The sequence below is a fragment of the Danio aesculapii genome, chromosome 20 (assembly GCF_903798145.1).
Source record: "Danio aesculapii chromosome 20, fDanAes4.1, whole genome shotgun sequence".
Taxonomy (NCBI): Eukaryota; Metazoa; Chordata; class Actinopteri; order Cypriniformes; family Danionidae; genus Danio; species Danio aesculapii.
Window position 1 is genome coordinate 27,260,792 of NC_079454.1, and position 24,243 is coordinate 27,285,034.

The following is a 24,243-nucleotide window of genomic DNA, read 5'->3' on the forward strand; positions in this document are numbered from 1 at the left end:
CCTCATGGTGTCAACATTAAACCGTTTTTTTCACGATTGGAAAAGACACAGGAGATAGAACAACAACAACATTCTACTGAAGATTACAATATATGCCAAATTCATATGTGAAGGGATTATAATACACCCCAGACTCTAGTTAAAGTAGTGTAAAGACAGTTTATTGCTCATAACTTTAAGAGAGAAAAAGTGCAGACAGTGAGCCTGTGTGTTCATCTAAGCATGCATGAATACTAACGATCAAAGTGAAAGCATTCTTTGAACTTAAGTGATGTTTTTTTCTATCTACCGTGTGCCTTTAAATAGCCCTCTTTTTATCTTTCCTCCTCTAGTGGAGCTGAATGCATCATACATGATGTCTACTGTTTACCTTTTCAAAACTAGACCCTTATGGCATCAATAAATGATAAGACTTCCATCCTATCTGTTCTTCCTTAGCAGTCTCTCTCATCCAACACTTTTATCTTTCTCCTTCATCCTCTGGGATGCTCTGTTCAACACTGAAGCTCACAGTGCTACTTTATCTGGATGCTGGTTTTGATTAAATTCATATTCCCTTAGTCAGTGATGATGACGATGTTTTTCGGAAACCCTTTAAAGATCCTGTTCCCAATCGGGTCCTCTTTAATTACATGCTACGTTGTGACATGGTCTTCTGAAGAGGAGCACTAGGCTCTCGGGTAAATAGTTCACATCCGTTTTAACAATCTAGTTTTCGCTTCACAATATTTCAATCTCGTTTTGTAATGTGCAGCCTTCTGCGGGGGAGAAAACCGCATGCAACTTAATGTTCTTTAAGAAATTGAGGCAAAAAATAAGAGGGAATGCATCGGGTCAATATGACATCTCAAAATCTCACAATCAGACTCACAGCATCAGTATGAAGTAAGACCTGACTGATAATAAAATAAAGCTCAGGGTTTCATTAGAGTATAATTGGCATCCCTCAGGTTGTTGTTGTCGCATGTTTGTGTCTTTCCATTATTTTTAACAGTCAAAGAGCACAAATAATCAAAATAACTTAATGTGTTTTCAAAGCACTTGCTTTCACACTTATGTATAAAAAGATTACTAAAGATTGGAAGTGAGTCAGTATATTGCATTTGTGCTTTATTTTTACTATAGTCTAGATCACAGGTGTCAAACTCAGTTCCTGGAGGGTCCGCAGCTCTGCACAGTTTAGTTCCAATCCTAATTAAACACACCTGATCAAACTAATTAAGTCCGTCAGGCTTATTTGAAACGTACAGGTAAGTGTGTTGAAGCAGGGTTGGAACTAAACTGTGCAGGGCTGCGGCCCTCCAGGAACTGAGTTTGACATCCCTGGTCTAGATAATTATGTTTTCAGAAAGTGGGGATCCGTATTTTACATTGACTGCTTTTGTTGTTGTTGTTGTTGTTGTTATTTTAATAGTGGCCTACAAGTAGAGGTCCGGATCATCCAGTACCTATCCAAGATGAGATCCTGAGCAAAGATGAGTTTTCCAGGGGAATGTATGGACCTCCATATGAGGCCGATCATCAACACCTCCAGCCAAGAGCTCTCCAACAACTGAACCTGGTCATGCAGAGACAGATCCTGGAATCCTGGAGAGACAGGGATATTCACAACTTTAGGGTTAGTCAGACTTCCAATTAATCTAAAATGACAGGGAAGACTTTTTAATGTTACAAAAGATTTTTTCATCAGAGAAATATTTCTATTTATTAGAGAATCATGACAAAAATGTATCGTGGTTTCCCACAAAAACATATATAGCCGCTTTACAGCGCTCCTAAAAACTGTTTTGAGTTCATTGAAACAAAAAGAAGCTGAAAATATCTTTACAGATGGGTAAAAGAGCATTCAACTTGTCAGCATTTTCCTCAGAAAACATGTTTCTAAGGGTGCTGTTGACTTTTCCCCAGATGTCAGTAATAATCAATGTAATCCATAAATACAAAGAAAACACAACCAATTAGTTTATAAAACAGCATTATAGGTGGCGCAGTAGGTAGTGCTGTCGCCTCACAGCAAGAAGGTCGCTGGTTCGAGCCTCGGCTGGGTCAGTTGGCGTTTCTGTGTGGAGTTTGCATGTTCTCCCTGCATTCACGTGGGTCTCCTCTGGGTGCTCCGGTTTCCCCCACAGTCCAAAGACATGCGGTACAGGTGAATTGAGTAGGCTAAATTGTCCGTAGTGTATGTGTGTGTGAATAAGTGTGGATGTGTTTGCCAGTGATGGGTTGCAGCTGGAAGGGCATCCGCTGCATAAAACAAATGCTGGATAAGTTGGCGGTTCATTGCACTGTGGCGACCCCAGATTAATAAAGGGACTAAGCCGAAAAGAAAATTAATGTATAAATGAATGAACAGCATTATATTTTATATATAGTGTTATTAATAGTAATAGAGATATTTACCTACCAGTAAATAATTCTAAAATATGAAATCCGAGTTCATCCACTGAATCTGATGAGACAAATTGTTTACTATTCTGGGGGGGGTTAAAAAGGTAATGAGGACTACTGAACATGAAATATAATGACTCCCTTAAAGTCCCAGCAGCTCTTTATCTGTGTTCAGAGCTCAGCTGGAGGCTGCGGCATAGATCACTGTAATAACAGTCATGTTCTTTATCTTTGCGTCTGTGACCTTGTCATTTGAATCTCTGCCACCTGTGCTGTCAAACCTGCTGCCAGGGTTACATAAACTGGCAAGGCTGTCACCAGGACACTTTCCTAGATATGCCTTCATCAGATTTAAAAACCTGTTACTTGATGTGCTCACAGTTAAAGGGCTGATCAATCCGCTATCTCTGAAGACTGGGTAAACTGTTCATGCTCCAATTAAAACAATTTATAAAAAATAAAAATAAATAAACATAATATTTAACATATTTGACTCTTATTCTACTGTTTCTGTTCTTCTAAAAATGATCTTTTGACCTTCTATAAAGTCCCCCCATCAGAAATACACAATGTGCTCTGACTGCTCAACTGACACGGTGTGTTCTGATTCGTCACATTAACCATTAAGTACTCATTAAAGGAAAGATGATGTCTAGGGTGGGGGTTATGTCAATTTTAGGGTTGGTGATGTGACAAACCTAGCAAAACGATAGCTGTAGTCACTACCAGCCATTTGTTGTTGACCTTAAAAATCTAATTCCATCCGATAAAATGTCTCTCTCTTTCTATTGAAGGTTTTTGTTTATGCTCAAAAAGCAGCATTAAAGTTCAAAACAGAAGTGAAATCATGAATAATTAAATATATTTAAGACCCTTCCTTTGATGCTGTACTTACAGTTAAAAGGATAGTTCACCTCAAATGATAAATCTGTCATCATTTACTTACTCTTTACTTGTTTCAAACCTTTATGAGTTTATTTTGTTGATAAAAAAGTCTTAAAATCTATTAACTCATCAGTTATAAATCAGTAGTTATAAATAATGGTAACCTTAAATGTTAATCTAAGGAAGATTAAACTATATTGGTAAATGGAGTTCATAAATAAAACTAAATATAAACAAATACAATTCTCATCTTTATAGGAGCAATTGTCTTTTATATTTATTCAACTGGTATTAGACACTAAACCTGTATTAAATCACATTCATTCAGTAATCTAACACCAATTTAAAAATTATTTTCCATCTGGCTACAGAAACCACTTGTCCAATAAATTAACTTGCCTACTTAATCTAATTCAGGGTTTCTGCAGGTTTTACTTAATCAAATTTAAGACCTTTTTAAGACTAAGAATGAAATTTCAGACTTCTACAGGGCTAAACGCTAAGGATTTTCGATAGCCAAGCAGAAAAAAAAATCGAATTAGTAATTTCTTAGCCACATATTTAGACCATTTTGAGGGATGTAAACAAAAAAAGACGGTCCCAACATATTTCCTGTTTTAGATTTTTAATTTCTATAGCTTCCGAGAATCTAAAGAGCCACATATTGATAATGTTATGACAGCTGCTTTAACATTAAGCTATGATTGAATTGCCTATTGTTACAGTTATGAAACAGTTTTATAAAAAGCAGGAAATGTTCATGGGCCAATGACAGCACATTCAAATGGTCTATACATACATTTAAATGTAAACAGACTATTATATTAGTTATAAATAGCTTTGCTAAATGTTTTGAGATGCGTGTTGGATCAATTGGGTAGCTTTAAATAAATAAAAATAAAAGGTCTGTTTAAAATGATTTAAGACCTACAACACAATATTTCAGTTAATTTAAGACTTAATGTCTAGAAAAATGTTGAAGACATGTTACCATCGACTTCCATAGTGTTTGTTTTTTTCTTCTATGGAAGTTTATGGTTAAAATATCTTCTTTTGTCTTCAACAGAAGAAAGAAACTGGAACCACTTGTGGACGAGTAAATAGTGAGTACATTTTCAGTTTTGGGTGAACTATCCCTTTAAATTTAATTGATCTCTGAAAGGACTTTACCTGGCACTTTCTTGGCCCAGGCGATCATGTGGACGAGTTCTTTGTCAGCCATGTTGGTGAGCAGGGACATCATGGTGATCTCGGTGTAAGGCCGGCTGTGTTTCTGTCGTGAACAGACAGCGGGCGGCTCGGCCCCCAGCAGCAACAGCAGCACCTGGTCAGGTGGCATGCATAAAGTGCTGACCACGCCACCGCTGCGCTTCTTCCTCTTGTCCTGTGGGCCAGTCGTCCTCACGCCAGCACGGCTGCACTGATCATTGCTGCTCCTGTCTCGATCTTCATTACTGCTTCTCCTCCTCTCACGCCGGACAGTGCGCCCACCGCGGTCTTTACGAATACCTGCAACAAAAGTCATATGCACTATAACACTCTATTTTCAAACCGTAGAAGATAAAATATATTGTGCTGACTGTGTGAAAAACTTGTCAGCAAAAATGTAATAAAGTGGAATAAAATCGAACAAAAATATTTTATTTCTATTTATAACTAAACTTTAACTTATATTTCACTATATGGCCACTTTATTAGGTACACCTGTCCAACTGCTTGTTAACGTAAATTTCTTATCAGCCAATCACATGGCAGCAACTCAATGCATTTACACATGTAGACATGGTCAAGACGATCTGCTGCAGTTCAAACTGAGCATCAGAATGGGGAAGAACGGTGATTTAAGACTTTGAATGTGGCATGGTTGTTGGTACCAGACGGGCTGGTGTGAGTATTTCAGAAACTGCTGATCTACTGTGATTTTCACGCACAACCATCTCTATGGTTTACAGAGAATGGTCTGAAAAAGAGAGAATATCCAGTGAGCGGCAGTTCTGTGGGCGCAAATGCCTTGTTGATGCCAGAGGTCAGAGGAGAATGTCCAGACTGGTATGAGCTGATAGAAAGGCAACAGTAACTCAAATAACCACTCGTTACAATTGAGGTATGCAGAAGAGCATCTCTGAATCTCATGTCGAACCTTGAGGCGAATGGGCTACAGCAGCAGAAAACCACAGCGGGTGCCACTCCTGTCAGCTAAGAACAGGAAACTGAGGCTGCAATTCGCACAGGTTCACCAAAATTGGACCATAGAAGATTTGAAAACCGTTGCCTGTTCTGATGAGTCTCGATTTCTGCTGCAACATTCGGATGGTAAGGTCAGAATTTGGTATCAACAACATGAAAGATGGATCCATCCTGCGTTGTATCAATGGTTCAGGCTGGTGGTGGTGGTGTAATGGTGTGGGGGACATTTTCTTGGCACACTTTGGGCTTATTAGTACCAATTGAGCATCGTGTCAACGCCACAGCCTACCTGAGTATTGTTGCTCTCCATGTCCATCCCTTTATGACCACAGTGTACCCATCTTCTGATGGCTACTTCCAGCAGGATAACATGCCATGTAATGAAGCATGAATCATCTCAGACTGGTTTCTTGAACATGATAATGAGTTCACTGTACTCAAAAGGCCTCCACAGTCTTCAGAGCTCAATCGGATAGAGCACCTTTGGGATGTGATGGAACGGAGGATTCGCATCATGGATGTGCAGCTGACAGATCTGCAGCCAAAATCTCTGAGGAATATTTTCAGTACCTTGTTGAAGGCAGTTCTGAAGGCAAAGGGGGTAGTAAGGTGTACCTAATAAAGTGGCCGGAGAATATATATATATATTGTAGGCTATTAGCAGCTAAATTTCATCTAATGGAATCTGGAAATAGAATGATGCATACAGTATTATACATAAATACATATTTCCCTGCTTATGCATAAATTTGGCCTCGAGCTCACAAACACAGGCAACATATTCTCCTCTCACATTTTTATACATTTTTTTTGCAAATATTTTAATATATCAAATATTTCATGTCAACACTGAAAAAAATGACACCGCTACAATATACAATGTAAGCTCAGCTTTTAATGGTTGAGCTATTTTGAGGGGACAGCAAATTTACAGTTATGCAAGCTGAATACTCAGAACTTTACATTGTAGCAAAGTGTGATTTTTATAATGCTGTCACATGAAAATAAGTATAATATTTACAAAAATGTGTGGGGTGTACTCACTTCTATAAGTTACTGTGTGTGTATATGTAGAATCATTTTTATGTAAATATAATAAATATAGTCAAGCCCGAGTATAAATAATTTTATGGAGAGGATCCCATTAAATTTAGAATTTTGCTCAATTCTGGACACCGGGGGAAACTACAAACTCTAAATCATGATCAAATGGCAGATGGTATCTATATATACATGGAGAGCAAAGGAAAGAAAAATAGGAATATATATATTTATTATGTACCTCCTTTCATCATGCCTACTTCATAACACTTGCGCAGTCTGCATGCTTGGCAGCTCTTCCGACGGTTTCTGTCAATAGTGCACTGGTTGGTCGCTGGACAAACATAGTCATTGTGACCTAAAGGTGGAGAAATAAAGCAGTGCTTGTTTTTCATCATTCTTAAGCAATCATGCTCAAACAATAAAATGCACAGGTAGAAGTATCAGTGAGGTTTTTCTTCAGAAACTTTGTATTAGCAAAATGTAAATACTGTTCCATCACAAGCAACAAAGAGTGCAGTGCAGCGCATCAACAGCCTTGGATCTGATTAAGAGCTGAGAGCAGGTACACGCTGTTCCTGCTCTCCAAATGAAATTTTAAATTAGATGAGTGCGTCGCAGCCAGAAATGTCACAGACCGACACAAACACACTGGCTGCTAAACCGCTGTATAAAACCACTTCAATAATGAGGGTTAGAATAGGAGATTCTGCAACAGAGAATCCTAAACATTCAGATGAAAACGTGTATGTGAAGAAGGTAATTGTGGCAATCACACAGTAAGCCATTTTGGGTGGCTGTGAAGTTGACCTTAGAGCTGTAAAAAGCAATTCACAATGTTCATTAGAAAATCTCAGGTTACTCCCTGAATCACCAATACAGAAAACAGCACCTCTCAAACAGGAACAATAGGAAGATATTACGCTTAGTTTCATTCACGTTTAACACAAATTCAGTACAATTTAGTACACATAATAATACACATTAATATTAAATATACAATTATATATACATTAAATAATAGAGCATATAAAAAAAAGATACTAGCATCTTATTTTAGATATATAGGCACCAATCAGAGAAATTACAGTATTCATAAGAATATGGCCATTTTTTTATATTTTTAATTCTCCTAGATAATATGCACTGGTGTCATCACTAAAAAAGTTGCATTTATTATACGTTGTAGAATTTGAATTTGGTTTTGTTAAATAATTATTAAACAGTATCTCATATTACCCTTTCTGTGCTGTTGGGGATGTTTTCATCCACTCTAGGCTGATTTTGAGTGTTCATTTGGCCATAACTTTCTCTGTGTTTCAGCTAGCAGAATGATTTTAGTGACAAATCTTATTTTGAGAAAATGCTTTGAATTAAAAAAACTCAACAATACCTTCTGGGCAAATTGACTACACTTTTGTTATGCTCGGGATGAAAACTATGTAAAAGTGCATCAGATAAATATTTTTTCTTGTATTTTTTGCATAAATCTGTTTATCAGCCCTAGTCCTGATCAAAACTACTAAATTGATTAGGAAATTACAGGATTTTAACTCTTTATTGCCAAATTCATAAACGATGTCAATGATTTGGTGGAAAAAACACACCCAAAATAAAAAGTAATTGTGGACTGGACTGTTTTTTACCTTTTATCAAAGTCTTGGACATGTGAAACAACATTGCCTTTGATGAATTGTTTAATTGAATTTTTTTCTCCCTAATTTACTGTTGGTGGCTGTTTTTGCTCCATTGACTTTCATTATAAAACCATGACACCAGATAATCCTGCATTTTTGATTGTTGGTGGTTTTCCCTGTTGGTAAGAGGTACAATTTGTCATTTTTACTGTTGATCATCAGTTGGCACAATTAATCCTTTAAATAGGTCTGTGCAAAAAAAAGCTTAGTTTCTGGACTTAAGATAGAGTGGTACAGCAAATTAAAGTGTGTGTATGTGTGTCTTCGAGTGTGGGAGAGTGACCTTTGCGCACTTAGCTTGATGTGTCTCAAAAAATCTAAATATGCATCTCAGCTCTCAGAAGTACATGGAGTAAATAAAAACAAAGACTGTGTATTTATGCATCATCAAATGCCATTCAAATCTAACAATGCATCAAAGCCAATGTTGTTACTGATCCACGACTGTGATAAAAGGAAAAAAGAAAAATCCAGTCCACAATTACTTTTTATATTGAAAATATGTTGTTGTGTGTGTGTGTGTGTGTGTGTGTGTGTGTGTGTGTGTGTGTGTGTGTGTGTGTGTGTTTTTATCAGCACATCAGTGACATCATTTGTGAACTTGGCAATTAAAGAGTTAAAATCATGTAATTTTTAAAAACATTTAGTAATTTTGATCAGGACAGAGGTTGATTAACAGATTTATGCAAAAAATAATTGAAAAAAATATTTATCTGATGCATTTTTACAGCAGTTCCATTCAGTGGATGTTTTCATCCCGAACATAACAAAAGGGTAGTCGATTTAAACAGTGCACAAGGGGGTAAATTTGAGTAGTGCATATACAATTGTTAAATATCATTTGAAGTTAACATCTGCAATGACAGGTACCAGCCGAATACAGTATACGGTACAATTTTTTAATGAGAAATAAACTAATATACCTTTTTAAAGATTTCGCTTTGATTTCTGTTGAGCAAATTATTACATTGTTATCTGAATGATTGCACTGTAAAAATATAACATACAGTTTAAACAAACAACATTACAGTTGAAATAAATTACAGTTGAAGTCAGAATTATTAGCCCCCGTTGAATTTTTTTTCTTTTTTAAATATTTCCCAAATGATGTTTAACAGAGCAAGGAAATTTTCACAGTATGTCTGATAATATATTTTCTTCTGGAGAAAGTCTTATTTGTTTTATTTCAGCTAGAATAAAAGTTTTACATTTTTTAAAACTATTTTAAAGTCAATTTTAATTACCCTAACCTGCCTAGTTAACCTAATTAACCTAGTTAAGCCTTTAAATGTCACGTTAAGCTGTATAGAAGTGTCTTAAAAAAAACTAGTCAAATATTATTTACTGTCATCATGGCAAAGATAATATAAATCAGTTATTAGAAATGAGTTATTAAAACTATTATGTTTAGAAATGTGCTGAAAAAAAAACTAAACAGGGGGGCTAATAATTTTGACTTTAACTGTATATGTGCAACAGTGGTGAAAAGGGTACTGAAAAAATCATACTTAAGTAAAAGTACCATTACTTGCCTAAAAATGTAGTGCAAGTAGAGTAAAAGTATCTGTTGTAAACATTACTCAAAGTATGAGTAAAAAGTAGCCCTTTTAAAAGTACTCAACAGTAGTGAGTATGCAAAGCTGATGCATTTAGTCTACATTTGTGAATGTGTGTAAAAGTAAGATTCTGTAGTGCATTTAGTTATTATTCCCCAGCAGGCACACAATGTCAAAAGATGTTAATATTAGGTTAGATTTAGGCTGTGATGTCAGGTGACCAAAATTCAATGTCTAGCCAGTGTCTAAGGACAACGATATTTTGATGTCTAATAACAACGTCAAATGATGTTGATTTTAGGTTGTGTTAAAAAGTGACCAAAATCTAATGTCAAGCCAACATCTTAAACCAGCGTCATATTGACGACAAATACTAACAGTTATTCGTCAGGTATGGAAACTAAAATCCAACATTTGACAGACGTCATAGTGGTAACGCCCAAACAACGTCAAGCTGTAACATCATTAGACGTTGATATTTGTTTGATTTTAGATTGGACGTTGGTCATTTTCGTCAGTCTGGATTCTGATGTCAACCCGATTTTCATTTCCTAATGATGTTGGGGTACAATGTCAATCTGACGTTATGTTGACATCCTGTGCCTGCTGGGAGTTGAAGGCCACTTCGTTCATCATACTGTAAACATCCGTCATCTTCTTATCAATAACATGCATCTAAACAGTCTCTGGGCTAATGCATGTAAAGATTTTGGACATCTTCTTGGACACTTTTAATGCTTCCAAACTTTTTGCTGCAATTATAAATCGTACATGTCTTGAGGTAGTTCATTATGATGTGATTTACCTTCCATGTGCGATTTGATTGGACAGGAATGACAGGACAGATTTTTCTAATGCCCATAGACAAGAAAAAATAAAGTAGGGACTGCTGATTGAAGGAAAGTAGTGGAGTAAAAGTACTGATACTGCACTAAAAATGTACTCAAGGGGAAAGTAAAAGTATATATTTTCAAAACTACTTAGTAAATCACAATTTCTGAGGAAAAACTACTCACTTACAGTAGTTTGAGTATTTGTAATTTGTTACTTTACACCACTGATGTGCTAAACGGTAAAAAAAAAAAACTCATAAATTTTAAGTTTTCCGTATTTTGTGATTTTTATTTTTCATTTTTCCAATATTATTTATGCTTTTGAATTGCTTTATGGCATCTTGATCTTTCTTCCAACAACTTTTCACCTTGAAAAGCTTGAAAGAGTGACTTTAATTAACATTTTTAATAGTTTAAAGTGATGTTTGTCTGGGTTGGTATTGTATATTATGCTACAAAAACCTTGTAATAAACTGCCAGTATTTACAGACAAATTTCTTATACATTATATTATTTCATACTACTGAAACGTCAATAAAAGTCACTTAGATAAACTATAGAGTTGAGATTGAGGTCCCATAATGCAATTTGCAACCATAAACCAAAAACACTTGTAAATCACAAAATACAGTTGATGAACAGATATTGTTACAGTGTACTGTTAAAAAAATCTTTTAACAAAACCAAATTCAAATTGCCGCAATTTAAAACCTAATTGCTTCATTGTCTTGCTTTTCTTCTTCTCAGCCTTATGCTCTTTTCTTCCCTCTGTAAAGTTGAAAGGGAGCTCTGTTCTGACTTATGCTTGCTGTAATTTTCCTCACCCAGTGTGTTCTGAAACCCATTTATCAGACATACACTTACAGTCATTTTCCCTAGTTTTCCTCACCCGAACTGCAGTTAGAGTCGGCAGCTGTTCCCTGCTCCAGCAGAGAGCTCATCAGGAGCCTGTGAGTCAGGGTCCAGCTCAAAACATCTCACCAAACCCACCCAGACCCGCACCCTTCATGCACAATACACTACTGCTAATAAGGTGCAGACAGAGACAGCTGTGTTCTGTCATTGTCCCAGATGTAGCGCACATGAGATTTTGATTTTCACCTCATTCTAGCAGCTTTTAAAGGGAGGGTAGTAGGGAGTGTGTGAGGATGATTACCTTTTGGACACATTCACACATTCACATTTGGATTTGGCTTGACATGAAAATTATAGTATTAGTACTTTATTTTTCATCCCTCTAAAGATGGCACTGAATAAAACTAACTGTGATTGGTTGCTTTACATGGCCATTAGATAGCAGAACAGTTGTAGTTCAGAATTGCGTCTAATGGTTTGGCTACAATGTGAAGCCAGTTATGTGGATGTAAAGCCTAAATATTGGAATTCAGTCAATAAATGCAAGAGACTTTTATTGAGCAAACGTGTTCTTAGTCCACACGAAATCAGAATTTACTGTGCTTCTTATGCTAGTGCACATTGTTAGTTGAACAATTAATCCAGAAAAAAGGTTTGATCGGGTAATCTTTAATCAAAAATCGAACCATTTGCTTGGTACTGTAATCTGAGTGTGTCAAATAAGAACAGGTTGAGTAGCCTGGTGAAGGTGGCAGGCAAGATCATCAGATTTAACCAAACTGGTCTAATGGTAATTTACCATAATTATGTTTTAAAGATGCACCCCGGATCACCATTGTACTCTGTGCCATCAGGACGTCGTTTTTAGAGTTCCTATTTGCAGGACAAATAGAACTAGAAATTCTTTTATAATGGTGGCCGTTAGGTCATTAAACGAGTTCAGGGAAAGGGAGATGCATGGAACTTCGCCTGTGTTACGGCAACTTGCTGCAATTTTAGTTTCCTTAAACGGGATAATAAAGTTGAGTCTGAGTCTGAGTCATTTGCTTTTGTCATCTCTGATGATGTCAATTTGATATATTGGGTGAAATATGTTTGGCCACGACATTTCAGCCATTAGTTTGCTGCGATTTGAAACACAGGGTTTCTACAGGTTTTACCAAGTCAAATTTAAGACTTTTTAGGACCATCAAGACTAAAACTTTAGACTTGTATAGAGCTAAACGCTAAGGATTTTTAAAAATCGCCCAGATAAAATTTTAATTTTCACTTGCCCGAACAAAAATCTAATTCTAATTAGTTATTTCTTAGCCACATATTTTAATTAATGTTTCAAAACAAGCAAACACTACTTGTATACATACTTAAAAAACTCTTTAAAAATAAAAACTTTATTAAAATAAATGTATCTACAACAAACTGTTATAATATTAATTATAATAACCGGAGCAATTCCAGTAAGGCCTAGGCACCATAGGTACTTGGTCCCTAAATAGAGGTGAATAAGACGTTTTATTGAGATGTGTTGTTGTTGGTGATTGGATATGTGTTGAATTGAGTGGGTAGCTTTACACAAACAAAGGAAAATTAAGACCCGTTTAAAATGATTTAAGACCTACAAGACTAAATTTGAGGCCTAAGATTTAGTTTTTGAAATTTAACTTTTTAAGACCCCGCGGACACCCTGGAAACAGGAGAGGTGGAGCACAAAAATAAAACTTTCAATAACTGATTAAAGATTACTGTGAATTCAGACAATTTACTCAGTTTGCTCACTGTTGCCTGCTATATATAATAGGAAAGTGTGCATATTTAGATGCAAGACATTGTATTTGTTTTGGTCCTTGATTTTGATTGGCTGAGCAGCACTCTAACAGCACAAAGAGGCAATTCAATTCATTTTGCATTCCATTTCACTCCATTGTTTTTAAGTGAACATGCAATAGCAAATCCATCGATGAATTGTCATTTAGACTTTTTCTGTGAACATGCATTAGCAAATCATATAGCATCATCCAGTCTTTTGTCTTAGCAGCATTTTGCAGTGTAATAAGCAGAGTTACATAAAACTCAAATGTCCTATGCTTGCGTGTTTCAGTCATAGTTGTGGAAAACTTTTAGGTGACGCTTTCTTACATGGTTATGCTAGTAGTGGCTTTCTTTTTTTGTGAATAAATTTGATTGAAAAAGAAAAGATTTGTTTAAAAACTAAACCGTTCCCAGGTGCCATTTATTGATTCAGGTTTAAGTTGTTTAGATTTGTATTCCTTCAGCTATGTTTTTAGGCAGATCTACTGTACTTCAGCTGTTTGACAGCAATCCTCAGAATCAAAAACACCAATAATGTGGGCAGAGCTTCACTGTTCACAATTGAAAAGCACAATGTAGGCATGGGATGAAAACCGTTTTCAAGGTATACCGTGGTTTGGAAAAGTCAAGGTTTTAAAACCGCCAAATTTTCTACTATACTGTTTCTACGGTATATGTAAGATTTTTTTATTTACAAATTTTTGTTTTTTAGGACAACAGTATCTCCAGCAGAAAAGATATCGTTATATCGTTCAGATGCTGTTTTAAATTGTAAAGAAATCTGTGTTGATGGAACAAATGAAGACAGCAGAAGTCAATGATTGATTTGAATTATTTAGCCTGTCATGTTTACTGCTCCAAAATATTTAAAATGTTTCTCAAAATAAGATCTTTTGTTCAAAGAGGAAAAAAGTTCTTGATTTTTACCCAGATATTTAAAAAGAATATATTTTACAGCCGTAATCACAATACTGTGAAACCGTGCTATTTTTATCCAAGGCTATCTTACCGTCAGGATCTTATACCGGCCCATGCCTAAGCGCAAGTAGTTTATTTTTTTAAATATATTCTTAATTAAGTTAATGGGGTTTGATTTAAGTTTAATGCCAAGAAACCAAGAAACATTTAGTTTTTGACATATTAGGCATACAAATAAAATACTTTAAAAAACCAGAAGCCCCCCACCACCAATGTAAAATTCATGATATCCACTTTTGGTTTGTACTGTATGAGCAAGATAAAACTTGCGGGCTTTTGTTGTGAATATTAACAAAGCTGTGATTTGTCTTTTGTTTTTTATTTGCAGCCACATCACATCCCTGCTGATATTCAGAACAACAAGACTGCATGTAAAACAGGCTGGTCACCTTGAATGCTTCTCTTAAAGAAAGCTTTGCATCCCTCACAGGACCAGACTCCGTAATGATATCCAGAGGCGTAGTCACTGCAGACCGCACAGAAGCGTGTCTCCTTCCCTGAATCAAAGCCTCCGGCCGCTCTGGATCCAGTGTACAACTCCTGCCTGTCGGTGGCACTGCACAGCTCCTCACACAGACCCACGGCTCCCTGCTGAGAGGACACCACACTGGACCTGCACAAAAACAGAGGTGAACAGTCAATTCACTAGATGTTACACTTCATATTACTCATAATTAAAGCTACAAAGTCCACATGAACTTGTGAAGGGTGGGGTTTTATTTTAGCGCTCCTCCTTGCCATCTCTCACTCGCATGGAGAGCAGTGGTCAAAAGCCAATGACATCATCACAGAAGCGAATCTCAGCTTTTCATTAAAGATAACCAAGCTAGGATCAGGGAGGGGGCCTAGCTGGAGTCTCTCTTCAATCCCTTGGGCTCAGCGAGGGTTGTGTACATTCCAAATTGAACCAAAAAACAGAAGATTACTATTGGGTCAAGATTAGTAATGAAAATTTAGGAAAACTGCTCAACCAGCAGAACTTGCGAATTAAAAAAAAAAAAACAAGCTAACCAAGCTAACCTATATTCTTCTGTAGATTAACTCCCACTGATTAATTGTTCGTCTCAAGAAAAGCAATATGCAGAGTAAATTTAGTCAATTTTTATGACTTTAACTTAAGCTGGAACTACTTTGTTTACTGCTATATGATGAGAGGCTGGGCTAATGAGAGCCACAGCAGATCTAAAAAATTTCCAGTAGAAGCCCTTATTAAAGGCTCACCATAATGATTCTGGATAAGACAAAACAATGGTTTTGAAGACAAATTTATGATGCTCAGTTCTGTTCATTTAGAAAAGAAAGGTTACATACTGCATTTTGATCCATCAATATAAAAATATTCTGTCCAATAGTGAACAGTTTGTTATGTTATAGTCAATATATACAGTTGAAGTCAATATTATTAGTCCTCTTTTCCTCCTTTATTATTAGTCCAAAACCTTCCCAAATGAAATTTAGCAGAGCAAGGAATTTTTCACAGCATTTCCGATAGTATTTTTTCTTCAGGAGAAAGTTTTATTTGTTTTATTTCAGCTATAATTAAAGCAGTTTTACACTTAAAAAAACATTTTAAGGTCAATATTATTATAGATTGACGATATTTGAGCAAATTTTTTTTTCGATCGACTACAGAACAAACCATTCCCATAGAAAGACTTGCCTAATTACCCTAACCTGTCTAGTTAACATAATTAACCTAGTTAAGCCTTCAAATGTCACTTTAAGCTAAATACTAGTATCTTAAAAAAAAAACATTTAATAAAATATTTTGTACCGTCATCATGGCAAAGATTTTTAAAAATCGGTTATTAAACCTATTATCTTTAGAAATGTGCTGAAAAAAAATCTTCTTTAAACAGAAATTGGGGAAAAATATAAAAATATTGGCGACACAGTGGCGCAGTAGGTAGTGCTGTCACCTTACAGGAAGAAGGTTGCTGGTTCGAGCCTCGGCTGGGTCAGTTGGCGTTTCTGTGTGGAGTTTACATGTTCTCCCAGCGTTCGCGTGGATTTCCTCCGGGTGCTCCGGTTTCCCCCACAATCCAAAGACATGCGGTACAGGTGAATTGGGTAGGCTAAATTGTCCGTAGTGTATGAGTGTGAATGAGTGTGTGTGGATGTTTCCCAGAAATGGGTTGCGACTGAAAGGGCATCCGCTGCGTAAAAACATGCTGGATAAGTTGGTGGTTCATTCCGCTGTGGCGACCCCGGATTAACAAAGGGACTAAACTGAAAAGAAAATGAATGAAAATAAAAATATTCAAATTTAATAAGAGCGCTAATAAATCGGACTTCCACTGTATATAAATAATAGATTCTGCTGTATTTAAATTAATTTAGAATAAAATAAAAACGATTAACATCATTACTGGATTAAATGTGACATTTTCATGGTTAAAATAAATAATATTTTTGAGATTTGTTTAAGGAGAATACATTTAAGAAGGCTAAACTAGATTATGAATGTAAATAAGGTTATTAATAAGAGGAAATAAGCATGCACAAAAAATAGTGAAAAAGGGTCATCTGATAACGTCATATTTACTGTAATTAAGCTTGAATTTCATCCTGAAGAGGGACATAAACATAACATGCTAATCTCAATTTGTAATCATTTTCATCATTTTAAACAGTAAATTCTAAAATAAAGATCACATTTAACAGGGTTAAACTAGAGTATGAATGTAAAAAATAGGAAATAAGCATGCACAAAATATAGTGGTCATCTGATGACCATTATAGAAGCACACACCCTATATGGACAATTCAATGTGAGAGATTTAGAAGAGATTTCGAAAGAAAAATTGGCAGTGTGCAATGAGAATATGTACGTGACTGCAAACAGGGGGCAAGTGTGACTATCTCCATTTCCTTTTGACCCCTTGTTCCAGTGTTTGTAAATATTTATTATATCTTAATTCTGATGTCCAGCAGAATGATTGCATGATCTCAGAAATGTTCTAAAGTGTCACCAAATGACAAACGACGTTTCCATGCAGTCTTGCCTTTGAGAAAGAAGACCAGTTTTATTTAGACAACATGCTTCAGTAATACTGCTGTCTTCAACATTTGCTGTCCCTCGATCTCACTCAGTTCGCCTGAACGTGAAAAATGTTCTCCTTTGTGTTCAGACAGAACTAATTGTACTTTTCTCAAGGTCTAGAGACAGAGTTTGATGAGAGACTTTGCGCTTCTTTTACTGACTGGTGTACTTCAGTCCCCATGTTGCACTCAAGTGTTTACTGTCCTAACCTCTTTTCCAAGAAATCAAGATCTACTCTAATCAAGAGCACTAATATTTAACAGCACAAACATAAAGCATAAACTAACAACGAGTAAAATAAAGTGTAATGTGCTGCAGAGCATCAAACACACATCCACACAGAGACGCATTTATATTTTTTGTTAGTTTATGCTTTATGTTTGCGCATATATCTACAGAGCTCAGCATAATTGAGTACAGACAATTTTGAAAATGAATATTTTTATCCAGTTCTCAGTGAATATAGGCAATGTATTTTGGATCATTTAAACGAAACAGATTTATTAAACAAATAAATTTATTAAAATAATATTTTAGTCTCCAAACATATTTAGAAATTGAAAGATAATACAATTAAATTCAAGCAAAATAGTGCAAAAAAATTACAACCTACAAAATTTCAACTAAATTTTTCCATTTTTCTCTTGATTTTACTTCTTTTTTTAATTTGTATTTAATATTTTCCTCTAACATATAAATTTAGGTGTACTAGTTTTTGGACCGTTTTCGTAAGTTATTTTGTTAGATAAGCTCCAGATTTGGCTTCAGTACTGACTAATCTAATGTATATGCACAAATATAATATTGTAAAGCTTCCTATTAAAAATATGAATAAAAAAAAATAGATTTGTGAGGGATGTACTTATATATATGCTGAGCACTGTACATATCTAGATTAGATCAAACCACAACATTAATATATGTGATACTTTCACACCAGCTAATTCTCATGATCATTTATTACACATTTTCCATAAATGCTCCCTTATAATGTTTTCCAGGAATGTAGAAAAACACATTGATTTTACCATACAGTTAATCTTTGAAAGTGTAAAATAATAATAATAATAATAATAATAATAATAATAATAATTATTATTATTATTATTATTATTATTACTATTATTATTATTATTATTATTATTACTATTATTGCTATTACTATAATTACTATTGTTATTATTATTATTATTATTATTATTATTATTATTAAATCAAATATTTAAATAACACAATTGTAAAAAGGTGTCAAATGTAGCAGACTTTCACCAGGCTTTGTTTATGCAAGGTGTTGTTTGGAAAAATGAACCTTGGAAGGCAGGCATCCAAGCAAGATTGGAGTGCTAAAGCAAACATTATGCCTCAATGAATCATAAATCAGGTCAAAATCACCTCATTTGATTAACTGAACACCTGGCAATATTTTCATATCGGTGTTATAACCTTAAAACATCTAACATAGGTTGTTTCTTGTCATACTTACTATAATTTAAGCTGGGTTTTACCATAGAAATGAATGCTAAAACATTGAATAATTTTCAATGTTCACAAAAAGGAAATATATCTTTTATATTTAGCATAATCATCTAATGCAGTTAACTTTAACACCATGTTTAATTTAATTAAGCTTGAATTTCATCGTGAAAAGGGCCATAAACATAAAATGATAATGTTAATTTGTAATAATTTTCATCATTTTAAAATTCTTTTTTAAATCTTAAAAATCTAAAACTGTTTTATTTCACTGACATATTTACTATAGCTTAACCTTCCAGCAAGGCAAGTTTTTTTGATTTATATAGGACATTTCATACACAATTCAAGGCGCTTTAAATAAGAATCATAAAATAAAAAAGAATCATAAAAAGCCCACAATAAGAAATAAATGCATCTATTTAAAATGATTAAAACAGATTAAAACATTTCAAACATGCAGGATTACAAGGAATAAGAAAGAAAAGACTCAAATGAGCATTAAAAGAGCAATAACTTGATGCCAAGATTGATTTCCTGTCATATTTACTGCAGTTAAACCTAGGAAATTGATCCTGTGGTTCATATTTAAAACAGTTTTGAATCAAATGACATATTTTATAAACTTTCCTGTCATATTTACTATAATTTAGCCTGGATTTCACAATTAAAATAACTATAATATCATTAAAGTCCCTAAAAATAACATATATTTGGTAACACTTTAGAATAGTGGTCCATTAGTTAATGCATTTACTAACATCAACTTAGTATGAATATTCTTATAAAGCATTAATTAATTACAGTTCAACATTAACTAATGCATTAATAAAGTGTGTTTGTTAACATTAGTTAATGCACTTAATTATCTTGAACTAACGTTTTAACTTAAATAACATTAACTAAGGTTAACAAAGAGGAACTAATACAGTAATAATACAGTAATAATACAGTAATACTAATACAGTAATAAATGTACAACTAATATATAACTAATTGTATGTTCATAATAGTAAATACATTAACTAATGGACCATTATTTTAAAGTATTGGCATATATTTGTATATATTATATTATATATTTATATTAAGTTATGTATAAATGCAACTCAAATCTAACTTTATTTTATAGTTTGACTTAATTTCATATTCATCATTTACTTCATTGAATCCTCTGCTGATATTTGCTGCTGCACTGACCTGTAGACGGTGCTGGACGAAGAGTCCAGGTAGTAGGACACCTGATGAGTGGTGGTGTGGTGTCCTCCGTGATGGCTCAGATACGGGGACAGCTGTGGGCTGGAGGGTGCGAACATGAGGGGGCTGCTGGATCCAGCGCCAAGCGTCTGGAGATGTTCCTCGTGGGGGTCTGGGGGAGCTGGGTAGTATCCCACTGAAGCAGGCTCTGCAGGCGACGAGGTGCCGAAGGTCTGTGTGGGGTTCGGGTACTCATAAGCTCCATCTAGGTAGTTGACAGAGGAGCTGATGCCCCCCACGTTGTGCTCCTCCTTAGGGTACATGGGTGAGAGTTTGTGGGCAGCGGGTGGCGAGGAAGGTTCCTCCAGGGCTTCTCTCTCAGCACTCGGGCTGGTCCTGCGTCGCTGCCTGGCACCAACAGCCTCTCCGCTGGTCTGCCCTCCAGACATCACCATGGAAACACACACGCAGCAAGCATGACTTAGGGTACTATCTGTTCATAAGCAAAAGACTGTTTCTGTCTTTTTTAAGCACAGGCTTCTTTTTTTTCCACCTCCCACAGTCTTTCTCAAACTCTCTCCCCCTTGTTCTGCTTTGCTTCCGCCCTGCTCTCTCGCTGCTCTGCCTACTCCTCCTAAAAAATAAAAAAATACCTTCCTCTCCTACAGTCCTCCTTGGGCTGAGAGGACAAAGTGTGATGTTTTTCTTAGATACGTGGGGCTGCTTTTGTTTCTTTCTTCTTTTTCTTTCCCTCTTTAAACACATTTTGATTCTGATTCTTTTGCCTTTCTTTTAGTCAATCTTTTCCCCCCATTGTTCTTCTTTCCCCAAATGTCTCATGCATCACATTTACACTGCAAAAAAATGCTTGTCTTACTTTTTGTTGCTGCTTTTCTTGAGTTTTTGTTCCAATGTCTAAAAATCAGGAAGCATTTTCTAGACAAGTAGAAAATATATTGTTTTGTTTTACTTTGAAACAGAAATAATGTCAAAATGAAGTGAGATTTTATGTAAAAATGATCAAAAATGATCTTTAAATGATCTTATTCTGACCTGAAATCAAGATTTATTTACTCCCCCCATTGGCAGATTATTTTTTAAGGGGAAAAAAACAATACAAAAACAGTATTTTACACTTTTTTGGGGGGATAATTGTTAGGTATTTGGACTAGACACAAGACAAAAAGCATTATTTGCAGTGTAAGGAAGGTTAAAACCCAACAGAAAGGTGTGCAGTAAAGTCAGAGATAAAGTGCTTTTCTATAAAACAGGAAACCGACAGGACAGGAAACTCAACTGAAAGCACTAATAATAGAAACAATGCTCGATTACAAACTGCTAGAGTGAAAGACACAAGGAATGTCATTTCTAGAAAAACAAAAGATGATAAATTAGCTGCTGAATTCTTTCCAGCATCCTTACCAAAATTCAAATCACTCCTCTGATTTTTTACTTTAGTCCTCTTACATGAAGGCTGGATGCTTTCTCTCTCTCTCTCACTGATGTATCTCTGACTTCCTGTGTCCTTCTTACTTTTGCTGTCTGTGTCTCTGGCTTAAAAAAAGAGGAGGTAAACAAATTAAAGACAGCCAGGTCGATACTGACGGTCACTTCTCAGAGCAGGTCATGGCAACCAGGTAAACAAGAGATAGGAGGTCACCGCCTGATTCACTTGCCAAAACCTTTGAGTTTTACAGGTGATGCGCTGCAAAACCACTTTACATGCTGCCGCCATGGGAAATTATATGTCAAAGGAGTAATTAAATTTGTTGGAAGATGCTTGCAGGAGGTTATAAAGGGGAGACGTTATTCAGCTCTCAAGGGACAAACAAATCTGTTTGATTATAATCATTTCTCTGTACTGGCAGCTATTTTACACAGAAATGGAACGTGTGTAGGTGTTGTGCTTTTCGTTTGATTAGGGAAACTTCATTAGACTGACTATGGATTAAAATATACAGTACTGTTGAAACAATACAATAAATTGACACTTTTTTCAGCAACAGTTGATTAGATTTGATTAGAAGAGGCAGTGAAAAAGTTTGCATTGAAATAAAGATTTCTAATGAATAAATGGACATTGATAATGATCTTACAAATCTTATCAAATATGCATATTAATATATATATATATTCTTATGACATATATATATATATATATATATATATATATATATATATATATATATATATATATATATATATATATATATATATATATATATATTCTAATAAAAGATTTGAAAATATTAAAATAGAAAAACATTTACATTTTAATAGTATTTCAAATTAAATAGTTTTAATATATTTTAAATAGTTTTTACAGTCAAATAAATACTGTAAAAATTAATTGTAAATCCTTTTAAAATATTCAATCGTTTTCTTTTCTGCTTTGTCCCTTCCAGCTGCCACCTAATTCACCTATACCACATGTTTTTGGACTAGTGGGGGAAACCGGAGCACATGGAGGAAACCCACACCAACAGGGGGAGAACATGCAAATTCCACACAGAAATGCCAACTGACCCAGCTGGGGCTCGAATCTTGCTGTGAGGCGAACGTGCTACCCACTGCGCCACCATGCTGCCCCATTTTAAAATATATCATATGTTAAATAAATATAGTGGTGGTAAAAAAAAAACTGAATTTCTGATGATCACAAGAGGTAATCTTTTTTTATTAATGGTCATTAGTTGTTTTAATCAGAAAACACAATTCTTTCCTCAAATATAATTACTGCTAATTGGCTGATTTTAATGTGTGTGTTCATGTTTGGCAGCTTACAAATATAAAATAGTCATGTTCTTTTACTAAATAGAGCATTTTGTATTGATAGCATTTATGTGTCCTTTTGGCTCAATTAAGTCTCAGTCTGCTCCTGCGGGGTTCTTAGAAAAACATCCTAGATTTACAACACTATTATTTATTTAAAACACTGATTTTTTTTTAGTCTAGGCTTGAGCTACGCTTAACCAGAACAGAACTAGAACTAGTACAGTTCAAAGACCAAAACTACAGCCTTGATTTCCAGGAAAAAAAAAAGTCCTCAACTGACCCCAAACACACACACACACACACAAAAGATAGCGTTCACGTGATTATGGCAGAACATTCATGCTTTGTGGGGTTTTGTAAGCTCCTTACAAAAAACCAACATAAAATGCATCAGGAAAAACTTCTGACAATTTGTCATTTGTATGATTTAGCAAAAGAAAAACATGAGAAAATGTATTAATAGATTTTTCAAAGAAATACAGTGGAATTAAGTTAAAAAAAGAAACCAAAAGAACTCTTCTTTCTAAATTTTATTACATTTTTACATAAAATAGAATTAGCAGTTTAAGTGCGAGTACACAACGTCCTGACTATAGTCCGTTTCCATGCTCATAAATAAGCATCACAGCAGACACAAGATAACCTGCTTTATTAGTGTGCGTTTATTCAAATGTAAACAATAAAATCTCTCTGAGATGGTATACTGTATGGCCAGGAATTTGCAGACAGCAGCATGTGTTACTGTACGATGATGTCAGTAAATCACCATGATGTAGTCTTTGAGCAGGATGTCCTTTTTTGTGGAATATTTCATACAATTTTAAGCTTTTTAATCTTACATTTCCTTCTGTTATACCTTACGGCAAATGTTTTATTTAAACGGTGTATTTTGCACTCCATACAAAGCCCACAGTCTATTATATTCTGGGGAAAGTTATACACGCATTGAATTTTTAGCACAACACACACCACTTTTAATCAATCCCTTCACAAGTGGATGCTGATAAATGCAGATGTAAATGGGGGATTTATGAAATGTTTTCACTGATACTTCCAGATGTAGTCTACAATGCATGAGTAGTTTGCTTTCATACTATAGTGTGGAGCCTTGTGTGGTCAAATGCATTCAAGCTGCCACAAAAGACCCCCTGCTTACTCACGCACTCTCTCTCTCTCTCTCGTTGAAACACCAGTCAGAGAGAATTTCAACTTTGCCACTTGAAACTGTAAGTTTAGATTTAGGCCTCTCTCTCTCCCAGGAAGCTTTGGTGAGCAGCATTTTAAGGGATAATTCAGTCATCATTTACTCACCCTCCACTAGTTCCAAACTAGTTTTCAAGGTATACCACGATTTAGAAAAGTCAAGGCTGTAAACCTGCCAAAATGTCCTGTTATATTTTTCCTACGGTATATGTAAGATTTTTTAAATGTCATTTGTTTTTGTTTTTTTATACAAAAAACGGTGGCCCAGTGGTTAGCACTGTTGCCTCACAGCAAGAATGTCATTGGTTCAAATCCTTACTTGG

At 35.1% G+C, this 24,243-nt stretch overlaps 1 protein-coding gene across 1 annotated transcript in view; it reads right to left on the reverse strand.

Annotated features, from left to right (window-relative positions):
• Positions 1–20,420, reverse strand: part of esr1 (estrogen receptor 1) — a 25,596-nt gene extending 5,176 nt beyond the window's left edge. The window contains 6 exon segments of the mRNA XM_056480749.1: positions 1,449–1,587; positions 4,444–4,782; positions 6,743–6,859; positions 14,619–14,842; positions 19,946–20,396; positions 20,399–20,420. Of these exon segments, the coding sequence (XP_056336724.1) occupies positions 1,449–1,587; positions 4,444–4,782; positions 6,743–6,859; positions 14,619–14,842; positions 19,946–20,396; positions 20,399–20,420 (1,292 nt within the window).
• Between the last annotated feature and the right edge of the window lie 3,823 nt (positions 20,421–24,243).